This window comes from Ursus americanus, chromosome 19, assembly GCF_024610735.1.
Source record: "Ursus americanus isolate L20-20 chromosome 19, mUrsAme1.1.p, whole genome shotgun sequence".
Taxonomy (NCBI): domain Eukaryota; kingdom Metazoa; phylum Chordata; class Mammalia; order Carnivora; family Ursidae; genus Ursus; species Ursus americanus.
In genome coordinates, this window is record NC_142145.1 from 39283678 (window position 1) to 39299990 (window position 16313).

General features: G+C 39.2%; 3 protein-coding genes across 4 annotated transcripts in view; 1 reads left to right on the forward strand and 2 right to left on the reverse strand.

The window, feature by feature from the left end:
- Positions 1-8851, reverse strand: part of DSG3 (desmoglein 3) — a 48349-nt gene extending 39498 nt beyond the window's left edge. Inside the window, exon 1 of the mRNA XM_045781860.2 lies at positions 8648-8851. Coding sequence (XP_045637816.2) covers positions 8648-8851 — 204 coding nt within the window. The remainder of the gene's footprint in view (positions 1-8647) is intronic.
- The window catches only part of DSC1 (desmocollin 1), a 325511-nt gene that overhangs the window by 56071 nt on the left and 253127 nt on the right, over positions 1-16313 (forward strand). The window lies entirely within an intron of this gene.
- DSG4 (desmoglein 4) overlaps positions 15504-16313 on the reverse strand; it is a 30553-nt gene continuing 29743 nt past the window's right edge. The window contains 1 exon segment of the mRNA XM_087869999.1: positions 15504-16271. Within this exon segment, the coding sequence (XP_087726125.1) occupies positions 15504-16271 (768 nt within the window).

Sequence of the window (16313 nt, forward strand, 5' to 3'; positions counted from 1 at the left end):
AGCATTATTTTTTGTAGCAGTTTGAAATGAAAAGCCCAAATAACGTATTTTATTATTTTAGATACAACATTCTTCATGCTAAAGATAGAGGCAGACAATTGCTGTTCTGGCAATGAGTATTAATAAAAAAATGATGTTACTAGGTACACTGGGATTTACTGGCAATTTCTAGAAGCACAAAAGATTTAAAAAAGTGATCCCTGCTGTCCTTGGTGGGAAGGCTGTCCTGTAGTAGGTAGACGGCTCCTCGTAGGTGAAAGTGGGAGCAGCTGCCCTCATCACCAAGTCCAAGGGGACACCCTTGGAGAGTCTAGTCAGCTGTGAGCCAGCATCTCCATCACAAGGGCAAATGGTGGGGCCCCCTATGCAGTGACTTCAGGTGGATAATTCCATCGTAAATCAAGGCAGTCCTGAATTAATACAAGCAATGCAGGAAGCAACACATAGTTCAAGAGAGTTATCACCTGCTTCACAAGGTCCGGACCACAAGCTTCGAGAGGGCAGGAGCCACTTCTCACCTGGTCCACTGCTTGGCTCACTCATTGAGTACATAAGTGGATGCATGAATGATTGGATGAGGAGGTAGAGATGAAGGGAATCAGACTGGGATTTTTAGTTGGGCTCCAGATTGAGCAGGAAAGCCCAATAAATAAAAGCTAGGAGCAAGAGGTAGAGCAGAGGGCCTGGTAGGTGAATGAATGGCATGCAGTAGGGCTCCCCTAAGGAGGCTAGATCCTCAAGCTTATTGAACACTCAAACATACTTTTCATTTCAGGCTGTGAGGGAACAGTTATTAGTTGAGAACCCCCTATGTACTTAACTGAGGCATGACATATTTTCTTTACATCATTTATTTATTTATTTTCCCCAAATACCCTGCAAGGAAGATGTTATTAATCCTGTTTTGCAGACAAGACAACCAAGGGTCAGTAATTTTTTTCAAGATCACCATACTGGTAAGTGCTGTAGCTGGGATTTGAACCAGATCTGCCTGACTTCAAACTTTATGCTTGTTCCAAACCCCAGTGGCTCTAAAAAAGAGGGACCTAAGGAGATGTGGGTTCACCGAAATTGAAAAGTACTGTACTTGCCTATTTTGTCTTCATTTCCTTCTTAATTAAAAAAAAAAAACAACCCTAGCTTTTGGTGATTACATTAGTAGTAAACATACATTGTAGAAAGTTAGAAAATACAAGCAAGCAAAAAGAAAATAAAGGCACCAAATTTCCATCACCCAGAGATTAGTTGTATTCACGCCTTTCAAATACATGTCTCATCTGGAAAATGAGGCTAATTTCATTTTCTTGGCAGGGTATTTGGGAGAATTAAATACATGATATAAAGAAAATTCTTAGCATAACATATAAATACCTAGAAGGTAAATAAAAGTTTCTTTTCCTGCTTGAAATTCTTCCACTCACTTTTCTATTTACGTATATGTGATTTTTTGTTTTAGCGAAGAGGAGAATCCGCTGTATGTGATCTTTTATCACTTGCTTTTTCCTATGTGTTCTCTACCTTTCCATGTCAATAGACATTTATCTTTTCTAATATTCAGTCCATATTCAAATTTCCTCAAGCCAAAAAGATGGCTTTTACAGGTGATTTTTCCAAATTAGGATCACTCAGGACTGCAATTCCACCTTAACTTTATTTAACTCTATCAGTTCCCTCCCCCCCGCCACTTTTTAAAATGACACCTACTTGTTGAAAGGACTGAGCCAGTTAACCTGCAAAATGTCCCACTTCTGGATCGGTCTTGTGTTTAAACTTGTCTGCCATCCTTGTATTTCTAATCTCTTACATGTTGTATCTAAAGGTTTGGCAGATTTGAATCATTTTTGTCCAGAATCCATCCTATGTACTTCAGCTGCCATCTCTGATCTCCCAGACTAGCCGGGGCTCTGTGCCTGCGTGCCCATACATACCACTTGGGTGAAGTTTCTTAAAGATTATACTAAAGTATTTGCTTAAGAGTTGATCCCTCTTACTCTTCAGTAACGTCCCCAAGGGTCGAACTGTGTCTTATTCCTCTTTGTAGCCCCAGTGCCTCGTCTGTTCATGGCAGATACTCAATAAATATTTGTTGAAATAAAATGAAATCAGTGGATTAGAAGTCAGCAAAACGTGGGCTGGGCATCATGCGTCTGAATGTTACATTGAAAGAACGGATCAGGGAGTCGTGGGGGGAGTCTAAGATCAGGTTCAGAGATTCCAGGTCAGGCTGTAGGTTGCAGGCAAGTTTCAGTCTCTGAAAATGTTCTTGTTATGTTAGCAGTCAGAAATCCAAGGCAGGTATGAGGGAGAAGCGGTCTGAATAAAAGTTGAATTTGGCCTTTAGGATTAGCCTGAGACAACATCAACAACGGGAATGGAGTACAAATTAGGAAATAAGAAGCAGAACAGGCAACTAGTTGGTTCACCCAGCTCCAAACCAGGAAATGACTGTCTATCCTAGAACAAGAGCAATCTCTGCTGTGCCTTGGGCGGGCTTCCTGGTGAGGTCAGAGATCAGGTTGGGCAGGTGTGGCTGGTTCCAGGGTGCAGCGGGCATCTTAGGGCTTGTGAGCCCAGTAGAGGCTCCAAACCCCCTTTCTGGATATGTCTCTCCTCCAGTCCTCTAGCCCGTCTCTCTGGGTGCAGCCCACTCTCTCTATTCCTGTTCCTCTCCTTCCCTCTCATCCTTCTCCTTCCTGCTTCTTTATGTACCCCCCCAACCCCTATCCATTTTTCTTTTTTTCTATTATTTTCCCCTTCTTTCTTTTCCTTCTTCTACATGACCTTTGGGTAGAATGTACATCTGAAATTCGCATTAGTCTGTTTATCAGAGGAAATTTTATGTTTTGTTTTTTCACTAGAAAACATAAATCCTCCCCATTGTTTTCTTACTCTTAAAAGAAGATCCAACTAAACAAGCAAACAAAAAGACCTAACTAATAAAATTGCTTACTGTTCATTTAAATTTAATTAAAACCCACTCTGCTAGAGCGTGTATGTCTGGCAAGGGTGGGGGCAGTGGAGGCACTGATCCTAGCCCCCAGAAGCCCCCTACCCATCAAGAAAGGCAGCATAGGGAAAGGAAAACAAAATCTCAAGGAATTCTGGAGGTTCTTTGGGAAGACTTCTTACTCAGGGAGCAATAGTTCACTGCTCTCCAAGAGACTTCATCCCCAACTTTCTCACTTGACCATAAAACATCCCGGGTATTACATACCTGGAGTTTTACTCACAGAGAATCCTCCACAACTGGTTTCTTCTTGAACAAAATGCCTGGAATGCCTCAGGTCACTCTCATTTTAGGAAAGATTTAATGTCTAATAAGGATTATCTTGTTAAGCAGGAGCAGTTCATACAGGTCCATACCCAGGGACATATGTTTTTCCAGAAACTTACGTTTGGAAGGTGGTAACTGGGAAATCCGGAGAGGTAAGGGACCTGCCTACCATTGCATGGCTCATCAGTGGTATGACATAGGTGAGAATCCCATCCCGTGGCCAGGTTAGGATGACAAATTGCCACTGAGCAGGAATCATGGGCACATGCCTCAGCATCTACAAAGTGCCATCTATTTCATACTCTAAAAGTTAAAGGTGAAAGCAAAGATTGTCAACAGTGGGGTTTGCTAGGTTCAGTTTAAATGAAGATATGAGGCACCTGCAATCCACTGGCTTTTCTCCATGTAGTCAAACTATCTTTCTTTAGGTACAATCATAATTCGTCTATGGTAGGTGAGGATCACTGAGTGCTCATTTTACAAATTCTTCCATAGTATTCCAGGGACTGATAACTTCCTTGTTTTCCCAGTGCGTTCCAGGAAAAGGTATTCTATATGAAAGATCTACCTAGTGCTTATTTTCATGTGATGTGAATAATATGAAGGGCACTAAGATATCTCTCACCTGCACTACTTTTGTTCTGCTCCAAGAGACATGGCTCTAGCTTCCCCATTTCCAGCACTAAAACCCTTCTCATTTCTCTTCCAACCTATTTAAAAAATTCAAGCATTTGAGAACCTGAGGAAACTTAAGATGACCTAGTCTAGTGGTTTTCAAACTTCTTTTAACTGTATTCAAAAACATAGTTTGTCACCAACCAATGCACACAGGCACAAACACGTACTCTTACTATGTGTGATGTACTCTGCTATTTCCTTTTCTTTTGTATTGTTTAATTCCATAAAAATGTTCATCATGTTAGGTATACTAAATTGACTTAAAGACCCATTATTAAAGAGTATGACCCACAGTGTGAAAAACACTGGTATAATCTAATTCTCTAATTTTACAAATAAAGTAAGGTGAACAGCTTTAAGTGACTCATCCAAGAATTGGTCCCGAATATGAACAGAATTCTCAGTCCAGTTATGCAGAGCTGCAAGCCTTGAAAGGTGGAAGGTGAATAGCTAATCATTTTTACTTCCCAGTAAGTTATTAATATCTCCTTATGATTTCTCTTTTAGAAAGATAGATTCTCCCATAATCTACAACTAGTAGAAGAGATAATTTTTAAAACAATATTAAGAATTGATTGAAGAAGGGTAATTCAATCAACAAGTCCTCGTTCCACCGGCATTTACTGGGTGTCTAGTATATTCTAGGCACAGTTTGGGCCTAGAGATACAAAGATGAATGAGATAGTGTTAGAAACTTAGATCAGGGTGTGACCATTTGCATAGAAAGAAAGTGACTAACTCAATTCATGCTGTGAAGGATTTTACATGACTAACTTGTCATGTGAAATTGACAAATATTTAATGGATGCCTCCAATGATGACTGCATTTTCTAAAACTCAACTTGTCTAACAAGAATGAGTATGTAATGGGTAACAGGTAGACAATTTTAAGTTAAGACTGAAAGGGATGGTGATCATTGTGAACCTGTCCTGAAAATCCAGGAAGTAAGGTTACTATTAATTATGTAGCCAACCTAAGATTCAATGACTGCTCCAAATTTCAAAACTCATTACAAAGCATTTTTTATCTTAGCCAGATTTTGCAGTTGACAAAGTGATGGATGTTTTCTCTTTTATGTAGTCACTGCTAATCAGTCTGACTATCATGGAGCTTAGTGGTTCCAACTTCAGATTTCACTTCTCAGCCTTTTTCCTGTTGAGCTACATGCTTTTCTGACTTAGCTGAGAGCATTTCACAAGTACTCTGCCAAAACATGCAATGAACTGTACACACCCTTATTTCAGAGAAAGGACGCCCTTTTCAATGCCACAGAAACCATATTTTCTAAACCAGTGGCATTTTCTGTAGTCTTTTCTCCCCTCCTTTCTTCTGCTCTCTAGGGGAGAGAGGAGTCTGGGAGGAGTGTGCTGTCTTCTTGACCTGCTGGGTTTTCCTTTCTGAAGCAGCCTGTGGTGCAGGGCAGAAAGGCACAGTTGACTTGGTGAGAGATTGGGAGAGGCTTAAATTATAGGAGGGTAGGTGTCTTATTCCCTCTTGTTCTACTGAAGAACTGCTCCTTCTTTCAGTTTCTCCTGCTTGCTTCCTCCCAACAGAAAGCAATGCTACCCAGGGGTCCCCCAGTCAGAAAATCTGAAGGTTGAGGGAAGAAGGCCCTAGGTACTTAAAGCAGTCTGCTACCAGAATATGGTAATGGATTTTCCTTTTCATTTCTTTGGATAATCAATTATTTTTCACTGACACATTTTATGAAATTGGGGTGGGTGGAAAAAAGTGTTAAGGTGGCAGTTGACTGTTTGTGGTGCTGGCTGTGAGATATGGTCCTAAGGTATTGCTTGATTTCAGCAGTCGGTGGAAGCTCTTGTCTCTAGCCACGCTGTGGAGAGTATGCTGCTGTTGAAGAGATAACACCCATCAGCAAGACTTAAGAATCTTATTAGCTTGTGGTGGTTCTTTGGGGGAAGTTTTCTTATACTTGTTTTGAAAGTGGTTACTGAATAAGCCAGATGTTCCCTCAAGTGTCCAGGTCTTCTATCCCAGCTGTTCAAGGGTAAAACAAAACATTTTATGGTGGTTTTTTAACATCGTTTGTCGTGGTAACTTCTCTCCCCCCCCCCAATATCTCAGTGCAGGTGAAACAGAGAATGTAAATTCCCTAAGTTAAGGGGGGCAGATGAGAAATGTTGGTTTAAAACTGTGGAAATGGAAAGCCTCAGGAACAGGCTAGTACTTGAAAGCCACACGTTGTGGAAGATTAGTCATAGTTTAATGTATTCTGGACAGTGTAAAAATCTCAATTTTTTTGAAATTAAGAACAAAGATAAGGAAAAAGTGTCATCTCGGGATGGGATCTACAGTCATGTCAGATCATGTCCTATCCTTGCTGGGCATAGTGCTTTTCCTCTAAAGCATGTACCTAAATCAAAGGATTTTCTTGGTGGATGGTGAACCTCGTTTTATCAACCAGCCTAAAAGGCAGTACTTGGGAGATGCCAGTGTGCCATTGTGGTTTAGGTTTTCTTATACTTTTTTGGGGGGGGGAGAGATTTTTTTTCAGGGTTCAGATTGTTAGATGATATTTGGTACTTTCTTAGAAAATTACGGCCTATAACTTTGGTTCTAGGATTATACTAGACATTGATCAGGGCTGAACACATAGATATACTGTCTTCAGTTGAGAAAAATAAGTAGGTTTTAGGGCCATCAAAAATAACCTGGGATCTTTTTTTTTTTTTTTTTTTAGTAGGCTCCACGCCCAATGTGGAGCCCATCGCAGGGTGTGAACTCATGACGCTGAGATCAAGACCTGAGCTGAAATCAGGAGTCAGATGCTTAACTGACTAAGCCACCCAGATGCCTCTCACCTAGGATAATTTAAGCCTTGACAGCAGGGCGTATCTATCCAAATATTCCTCTATAATGTTGGCATCCTTACAAACGAATATAAGCCTCATAACTATATGATACATGTATTAGATTCATGGTCTCCATCAGAGTACTGGAAGGGAAACTGGAACTCCAGAAGTTCCATGTACAGTGTATGTATAGTCCCACATCATTATTTACAATATAAAAGGAATGAAAGAAACCTCAGTGTTCATTCAAGGCATGAATATCCCTTAAAACACTTTTATTAAGAACTTTAAATAGGGGCACCTGAGTGGTGCAGTGGGTTAAGCACCTGACTCTTGGTTTTGGCTCAGGTCATGATCTCAGGGTTGTGAGATCGAGCCCTGCGTCAGCCTCCGTGCTCAGCAAGGAATCTGCTTGAGATTCTCTCTCTCCCTCTCCCTCTGCCCCTCCCTTCCTGTTCTCTCTCTCTCTCTCTAAAATAAATAAATAAAATCCTGAAAAAAAAAAAAGACTCAGGACACCTAGGTAGCTCAATCAGTTAAGCGAAGGGTCTGCCTTTGGCTCAAGTCATGATCCCAGAGTTCTGGGATCGAGTCCCAAATTGGGCTACTTGCTCAGTGGGGAGCCTGCTTTTCTCTCTGCCAGCCACTTGTGCTCTCTTTCTCTTTCTCTCTGACAATTTTTAAAAAAAATCTTAGAAAGACTCTCTCTTCCTCTCCTTCTGTCTCTCCCCCACCAAAATAAATAAATAAAATAATTTTAAATATAAAAAATAGGCACAAACTTTTATGTATAATAATCACAACTTTAAAGTGAGATGCAACAAGCAAAGGATGTAGAAACAAAGTTTAACAATCATGAAATTGGATTTCTTGGGTATTAATCTGTCAGCAGAAGGATAGAGCTGGGAAGGAGTTAACTGAAAGGAAAACTATCATGGTGTTAGCAGTAGTTGTCTCTGGGTGATGGTATATGATTGCCATTACCTTTTTATATATTCTAAATTTTCTACAATAACTACACACTAATTTTATACTAGGAAAATAATGAAGCTGCACAAATAGCAAAAACAAAAACAAACCTTAAAATCTTAACACTGACCTGTTTCAAATATTTTCATTTCTCTCCTTTATAAATGTAGAAAGCATATTATTCTTGAGGAGCAAGTTTGGGTCTTAGTATCCACATTCTGTTCCTTTAGCAGACAGTATTCCAGGGAGAGTCCTAACTATTTCAAGGGCATTTACTGGGCTTGGTGGCTTTAGGTTGCAGTGCCATCTTTGGGACATGGATGGTATAACTGGTTGCCACCATTTAGTGATGTGAAGTGCACCATGTTTTTTTTTTAAGATTTATTTATTTGGGGGGTGTGGGAGGGACAGAGGGAGAAAGAGAGAGAGAGAGAGAGAGAGAGAAAGAGAGAGGCTCTTCAACAGACTCCCTAAAGAGCGTGAAGCCTGATGTGGGGCTCAATCCCAAGACCCTGAGATCATGACCTGAGCCGAAACCAAGAGTTGGACGCTTAACCGACTGAGCCACCCAGGTGCCCCATGAAACACACACTTATACTATGATTTTGTGATATGGGCAGTTAATTGGTCCATTATCTCAAAGATTATGATGGGCAGATGAAACTCAAATCATTCCCTCACTGCCTTGGTTCATTGAAACAGCTTCCTCACTGATCTCCTTATCAATAGCCTTGCACCTTCTATCTGTACCAGAGCAAACGTCACAAGTGATTTCAAATTCACTATTCTTTCAGTATTTCAATGGTTCTCTTTAACTTTCGGATTAAAATAAGAATTCCTTAGCAAGTCATACATATTTAGGCTTCTGACTTCTTGTCTCTACAGTTGTCTTCCTTCCTTCCCCAGCCTTACCAAACTCCTTCCAGTTTTCAGAGAAGCTGATCTCTTTTTCCATGTCCTTGGTTTTTCTGCTTCTCTCCCATTCTTTCTAGTTTTGAGTGCCCTTCCAATTTCTTCATCTCGCTTTTTCCCTTGGGTCCTTCCAGACTCAGCTGAAAGATCATTTCTTCTGGGAAGCCTTTCCCATTTGGCTGGATGCCCCCAGTCTTCGCCCATAGCACTTTTATTTATTCTCTTGGGTAACACTTGCCAAACTACATTTTAACTCTACTTCTTCCTGCGTTGGACTGTGAGGCCCTTGATGGCAAGTACCTCAGTTTACCTCTCTACACCTAACAGTTAGCTTACAGGTAAATAGTGAAATGATCAAAAAACATTTAATGAATGAATGAGCTCTGAAACTAGGTCACAGTAGTTCCCATAAGGTTTCTTTATCTCAGTTTTCTCCATCTAGAAAGACAGATCATAAGTGGATTAAATGAGAATAAGTTTGAAAAACAATTAGTGTTATCCTTTACATATAATAATAAATATTTGATTTTTTTTATTCTTCTCTCTTCACAACACCTCTCTAGTTTCGTGTTCTGCGCACCTGTGGCTCATGTCTCACTGATACCAAAGTCCCCACCCAGTCAGTACCTCCTGTGTATTTAAATACGTGATGGAGACTTTCCAGTCAACCGGTGTTTATGCTGATCGCATGTGTGCACTGTGACTTTTGTACCAACACCTCACCATCACTCACCACCCATATTCACTGCCTCCCTATTAAGCACATAGTCAGCTTCTCTCTTACCTTTAGTTTAGTCATCTTGCTAATCACAGAAACTCAGCTCTATGGATTTCTAACCCAACCTCTTTTTAGGAAAAATTTTTCAATGCTGAGAGTTGATCTTTTATGCCAACAACAATAAATACAGGTGGTCTTCAATTTTCATTTGTTCCACTTTCATTCAACTCGCTTTATCCACCTTATGTATTGGCATCCTTCCTTACGTCGCCTTTCCAGGCGCAATTGCGCCTGCGTGTGAGCTAATACGCAAGCACTATTTGTTAGCGCATGATGCCTGCCCACCAGAGGTTCGGTTCCAGACAAGTGCTATTTTCATCTGTAAAAGAGAATTTATTTGTGCAATTATTAGAAGGGTTTTATTCTCTTTTCCTTTACTATTTTTTAAAATGATAAGATACCTCACAATCTTTTGTTTAGTCTCTTTCTTAGCAGTCCACAAAAGCACTGGCAAACCCCACCAGGGGTTTCGTTCCTGGTGTGAGCCGTGTTTCTTCAGTCTTACCGTTAGTTCAGATGAGCTGAAATAGCATTTATTTATTTGTTTGTTTATTTGTTTATGATTTATTTTATTTTATTTTTAGAGAGAGAGAAAGAGAGAGAGAGGTGGGGGAGGGGCAGAGGGAGAAGCCCTGAGAATCCCAAGGCCGACTCTGCACTGAGTGTTGACAGGGTCAACATCTTCTGACCCTGAGGTCATGACCTGAGGAGAAACCGAGAGTCGGAGGCTCAACCGACTGAGCCACCCAGGGACCCCTTAAAGAAGCTGAAATAGAATTTAAAGAAGTTGTCTTAGCAAATTAATTTTCATTGCCTGTATTTAATAATTAGTCCATGTTTAAAATATTGTAACAACCACTTAAATATTGTAACATTCAAGAAATTATACCATATGTAGTGACAATAAGTGTTGGCTTTCTGGAAATTTTTTCCATGTAACATGTAAGTGTAATTTTTAGGGTTCGTTTATTTGGTTTGCATGGTTGTTTTGATAAAAAAGTAAAGAACATTTATCTTAATATTGGGAACTCTATTTTTCTTGCTGTAATGCTCTATCACACACACACACACACACACACACACACACACACACAATTTTGTTACCAACCTTATATAGAAAAAATGGTTTTGAAAGAAAAAAACCCACAATCAATGTCTCTAATGAAAGGTAATTGTATTACCAGCAGTCTCTCAAATTCTCAGAAATTTTAACTTTTTCTGATGTATTTATCCTGTAAACCCTGAAAGTAAAATCACTTTCTCTGTAACATTTTAGAATTTATCTTATTCAGCTATAACATAGTTTCTTTCAAAAAGCACATGAGGTTTTCAATAACTTTATTACTTTTTCTGCAAAAGGTGAATTTCTCCTGAAATTAATTGTCTTTCTGAGTTATATACTTACATTTTTCTTGCCAAGGATGGCATTTACACAAGCTTTTCAAAGATCATTCAAAGGGCTGATATCTAGAGGCAATGCTGTTAAACCGTAGACACTTCCATTTAGGTGCCTGAGAGAATTGGACTATATTCTTCTCTTCTGAAATTAATGAGTGCATGCTGTGTGCTAGATACTCTATTAACACTGGAGAAAAGCAGTGCCCTTGTTCTCAAGGCGTTCACAGGCTGGCGGGCATAGGCTAAAATTGTGTGTTAGTGGGGGTAGAGGAGAGCTAGCTAAGCCAGCAGCTTGGGGGCAGTGGAAGAGATATCAGGAAATGCTCTCAAGAAGTGGCAATGCTTGAAGTGAGTGTTGAAGGGTAAGTAGGAAAAAACTAAGTAGATGAGGAGAGTGAAGAGAGTTCCAGGTTAAGGAACCAGGGAGGGGCAGAGTGACAGAGGTATGAGGAAGCATGACCTGTTCTAGGAACTACACATAGTCCATAGACCTCACTTTAAGTGGGGGGGGGGGGAAAGGTCAAGGGCATTCAGTGTAGAAAAATTTTGATTGATTGATTGGAGTCACTTTAGACCACCTAACATATACTTACTCATCACAGTGGTGGTCCAAGAGGATCTCTGAGGCTTTGGGGCAGCAAGCTCACCTTGGAATGTTGACTTTTGGAAGATCCTTGGCTCTCTGGCCTCATGGCTGTCTCTGTGATCAACAGCACGCCAGCTGTAATGAGGACACCTCATGGCTGCCCCAGTGTCATCACCTAAAATAAGACCTGGCCATTTACCAGCCCACAAAATTTCACTTGTTCCCCATTTTATACCAAGTTAAAACCAAACCCCTGATAGGATTCAAGATTCTTTACCATTTGACTTTCTCACATATCCTTCCAGAATTAAGTTCAAAGAATTTGATGATTAAGAGTAGGCCATCCTAGGTTTGAATTTTAGCTCTGCTACTCACTTAAGCTCTAACATCAAAGTAACAATGCTTCAGTGTCTTCATAGATGACATGGGTATCAGTCATACCGTAGTGTTGTTTTGTGAATTCAACAGGATAATATATTCTGAGTAATTAGTACAGTAAGCATCATATCAAATGGCTGACTATGTAATAATTTTATAATGCCCATTTTGCTTCAGATTTTTTTTTTTGTATTTATTTTGACCACTTAGTATTCTTTGAATAGATCCTATGTTTTTGGTTTTTATAGCTTTGGAATCCCTGTTGGATGAAACTCTGCTGGGCCTAGCTCAGATCTCACCATTTTCAAGAAGTCTTCCTCAATTCCCCTCATGAAAATTCATTATTCTTTTCTTATTTCAACAGAAATTGGTGCCTCTGGTAGAGGAACAATAATAATAATTTTATTGAATTTAAATCCAGGGGAAAAAAGACGATATTTAATTCTGTAATTTATATAACGTCTAGAACAATTTCTGGAATTTATTCAGTTGACTTGTTAGTTTATAGTGAGCATTTACAAAGAAAATGATGATTTTTATTGAGAAATTTTACCATTGATGAGTAAACACATTATTCTGAATTTCAGTTTACAAGCAAATCCATGCTCTTGTATTATACCCATCACAGTAGACATGCTAATCACCTAGTAACACAATGGGGAAGGTTTTCTGGATGTGTGTTTGTGTGTAGAACACTACCTGCATCAAAGAGAAAATGAAACATTTCTTTCTTTATTGCATATTTTTTATTGAAGAAATATATAAAACATTATTACATTTGGCAATATATTGCAATCAGAAATATCTAATCCAAAAGAGGAAATTTTTTCAAATAGTTTTTTTCTGAAACAAGTTTATAAATAGTCTTTTTTTTTTTTAAGATTTTATTTGAGAGAGAGAGAGCACGAGCAGGGGGCAAGGCAGAGAGAGAGAGAGAGAGAGAAGCAGACTCCCCGCTGAGCAGGGAGCCCAACACCTGGGCTGGGATCATACCCCAGGTGCCTCGGATCTTGACCGGAGCCAAAGGCAAATGCTCAACCAACTGAGACACTCAGGTGCCCCTATAAATACTCTGTCTTCTTAATATCTTCCTTTCCCTTCACCTAATAAGACTTTTCTAAGAGAACCCATTTATGCATTTGGTAATGCCTTCCCTTCAGGTAATTGCATGGGGCAAGAGATATGACTCAAACTGTATGTTATTATATTTATTAATTAAATTGCATTTCTTGGACTTCTGGGTCCATTTTCAAACCTTAACATCAATGCTGTCAAAGCTATATCATCTTTATATCCTAGAAAATCAGTACCCTAACTCTTCAGCAGTGAAGGGGAAATCTTGCTTTATGCTTTCTATTTTGTTTGGTGTGATATTTTAATAATATTCCAATTTCAGAGGCTTACGTCATATGTGAGTGATATGGACCATCTTGGAGGAGTTCCTCCTCACTAATAATGTTGAGAGAGAAAATGAAATGGTTCTGGTCTTGTTTCCATGAACAGCATAAAGGAAAACATACGCCAGAGGTAGATTTCCTCTTTTGGAAGCACCCTTAAGTCTTTGTGTATTGATAGAAAAGTTCATAGAGAAATTTTCTTAGCCTGCTCACAAGTGCTTTCAGTTAAATGCTTAGTATTATTTTCTTCGTCATTTCTCAAATCTTGTAGTGCTTTCGATTTTAAACCCATTAGCACCTTACATTTAATTATTCACTAGTTTTTTTTTCATAATTTAAAAAATTGCTGGCCCAGTAGAATGCAGAATTCAAGAGAGAAATATCCACATCAGGATACGCCATAGCACTGAATGCATGCAAGGTGTTACATGGCTGGTTGTTGACTGTTAAAACGACCGTGGTACTAATGCTCGTTGGCTACCCTATGGATTCATCAAATTACAGAGTTATGAAATGTAGCAGGATCTTGGCTGTGAGTAACTACAGTAAGGAATGACTATAACAACTGGCAATACATGTAATTTGGAAAAGATGAGAAAACATGTAAATAACCTTCTGGCATTATACTCTTTTTAGCCATTCTGTATTTAAATTTCACAGAGCCTATTGTCTTTTTTTAAGAGAGACTTTTTTTTTTTCCAATTAGGAAATAGCAAAGATCATGCAATAGGCCAAACTTGATCCTCTCCATGTCTGATGACGTTATAGTTTGAAAACCTGGGCCAGAGTACCCGAGCAATGGCTTCAGCATTCTGTACCACAACTAGCAGGTTGTGGTCATTTTACCTCTTCGGTTCTAGATTCCTCTTCTGTAAAATGAGAGAATTGGGCAAGAGATTATGTGAGATGCTCCAAATTCTATAGTAGTTTTATTTATAAAGGAACAAATTAAGCAAGAAGCACTACAGTTATTTCCTTCCAAAAGGAACAAGCCCTGAAAATAAGTTTATTTCATTTACATTATTTTATGAGTCACATTATAGTTACTACTATATAGTTTACATATTTTACAGAATTAAATAAAATGGTCTTGCTAGAACTTCTTTTTCTCAAGCCCGCTTCATACCTACTAAAAGGGAGTCATCTGTGCATGTGTTTCCATTTCATTCATTCAACATAAGTAGCCGTATTAAAAAGAGAAACACAACTTGGTAATGGACTTCAATAGTTTGTTAATTGTTCTTGGTAGGAACTCAAAGCTGTATCCCCGGAGTTTTAAGTCTAGAAATGAGTCCGAAGTTCTAGGAAGACAGAAGTCATGTTTGTCTTCTTCATCTATTTATTCGCAGAGACAGGACCGGCACTCAATACAAGGTAGCTTCTAAGTAAATATTGTTGAGTACATGCATAACTACAGAGGTGCCTTGGAGAATATCTGATCGCCAGATCAAAGCTCTATGACTCGGGTCAACAAAACGGAGTAAACCATATTTCATATGGTTTTCTGACATAATTAGCAAGAATAGAAAAAACATTCTCTGTAAGAAGGAAATACTCGAATGCTTTCCCTAAGGACTGTTTGTACTCTAGTGTTGTCATAATTCTTTTTACTATTCTAAATTAATTTACAGTTACTGATATGAATCAATAAAGTGCGATAAAAATTCATCCACATTGATTTATGTATATAAGCATATCTATACATATGTAATTCTATTCAGCGAACCATTTTCAGTGATGCACTCAGCTGGCAAACTCGTTCCCTGTATTATATTAATCATGCCCTAAATATTGCATATCTTGAGAAACTGAAAAGACAAATGATTTCAGATCGCTAATGATAGATGCTCTATTTTCCTTTTCAATCTCCATTCAGAAGTGTACACTTCATTCACTTTTTCAATTAAACATTTTTAATAGAAATATTTCTCAAAAGATAAATATGACTGGTAAATGCAGGCAAGACTTCTTTTGCAGCCCCCAAGAACAAGGGCATCTTGGCTTACATGACCAGTCCTACAGGCCTGAAGACCTCTAAGATTCGCCTTATTTATTAGACAGTATCAAAGGATAGAACACATTTTCTTTAAGTTTTTGGCACATTATTTAAAACCAGAAAGAATTATAAAAGGCTTATCTAAAGTGCTTAGCCATATTCACCCCCCCAAAAGAGATACTCAAAGAGTGGCATTGATCTTAGGATATTTGAATATTTGTTGGCTGTTAAAAATGTTAAATATAGTACATTATACACCTTTGATGGATATGTTGGTGATTACAAGGTGCGAGGCCTCCCTATGGAATACTGACCCAAAGCACTTACTGTTGGGAGTAATGTATGTTACTATACCGTGTTACTCTGTGTCGAGATGTCACTGGGGATGTGGAACTAGCGGTTTGGCTTATGTGAACGTTGGGACTCACCATTTGTGTTACTTGAATTTCAGGCCCTACCAAAATACCGCCACTCATTACAGGTCCCATACAGCCCTCAGTCATGCTATCACTGCTCACGTCAGGCATACCAGGGCTAGACAGCACTCTCTCAGCATAGATTACATTGTGTGTGTTGGCTAACTCAGCAGGTACACAGATATTCCCTTGAACATCATAGACAGGTGCCATTACTGTTTCGGTCACTACCACATTGGGTGCGAGCTGAGGATCGAAAACAATTGTAGTGGGTTGCATACGTTGGTCAGCTGTTGTGTAAGTCTCGGTCACTACAATATCCCCATGGATCATGGGTTCAGGTATTGCCATTTCTGCCTGGAATTCAGCTTCTGAGAGAGTCATTCCTGAAGAGTCACTAACAAAATAATTAGGCCCCAGCAAAGGCAGGTCAGTACTGATAGGTATACAGGCCTGCTGTGAAGGAAATGGCTCAATTTCTGTGTCTAAGCAGATTTCAGCCAGAGTCCTGAATTTTGGATCTAAAGTTTCCATGCAGCTTTCATCTAAATCATCCACAATCCAACTGCAGCAACCAATGGAGCCAACGGGAGACCCTACTCCCTCGTGGTCATAAATGAGCAAGCAGTCATTTGCTGGCCGACCTTCATCTTCGTCTGCATAAGCATATGCTTTCTAAAATTAGAAGAAAAGCAGGAAATTAGAAGTTTCTTTTCC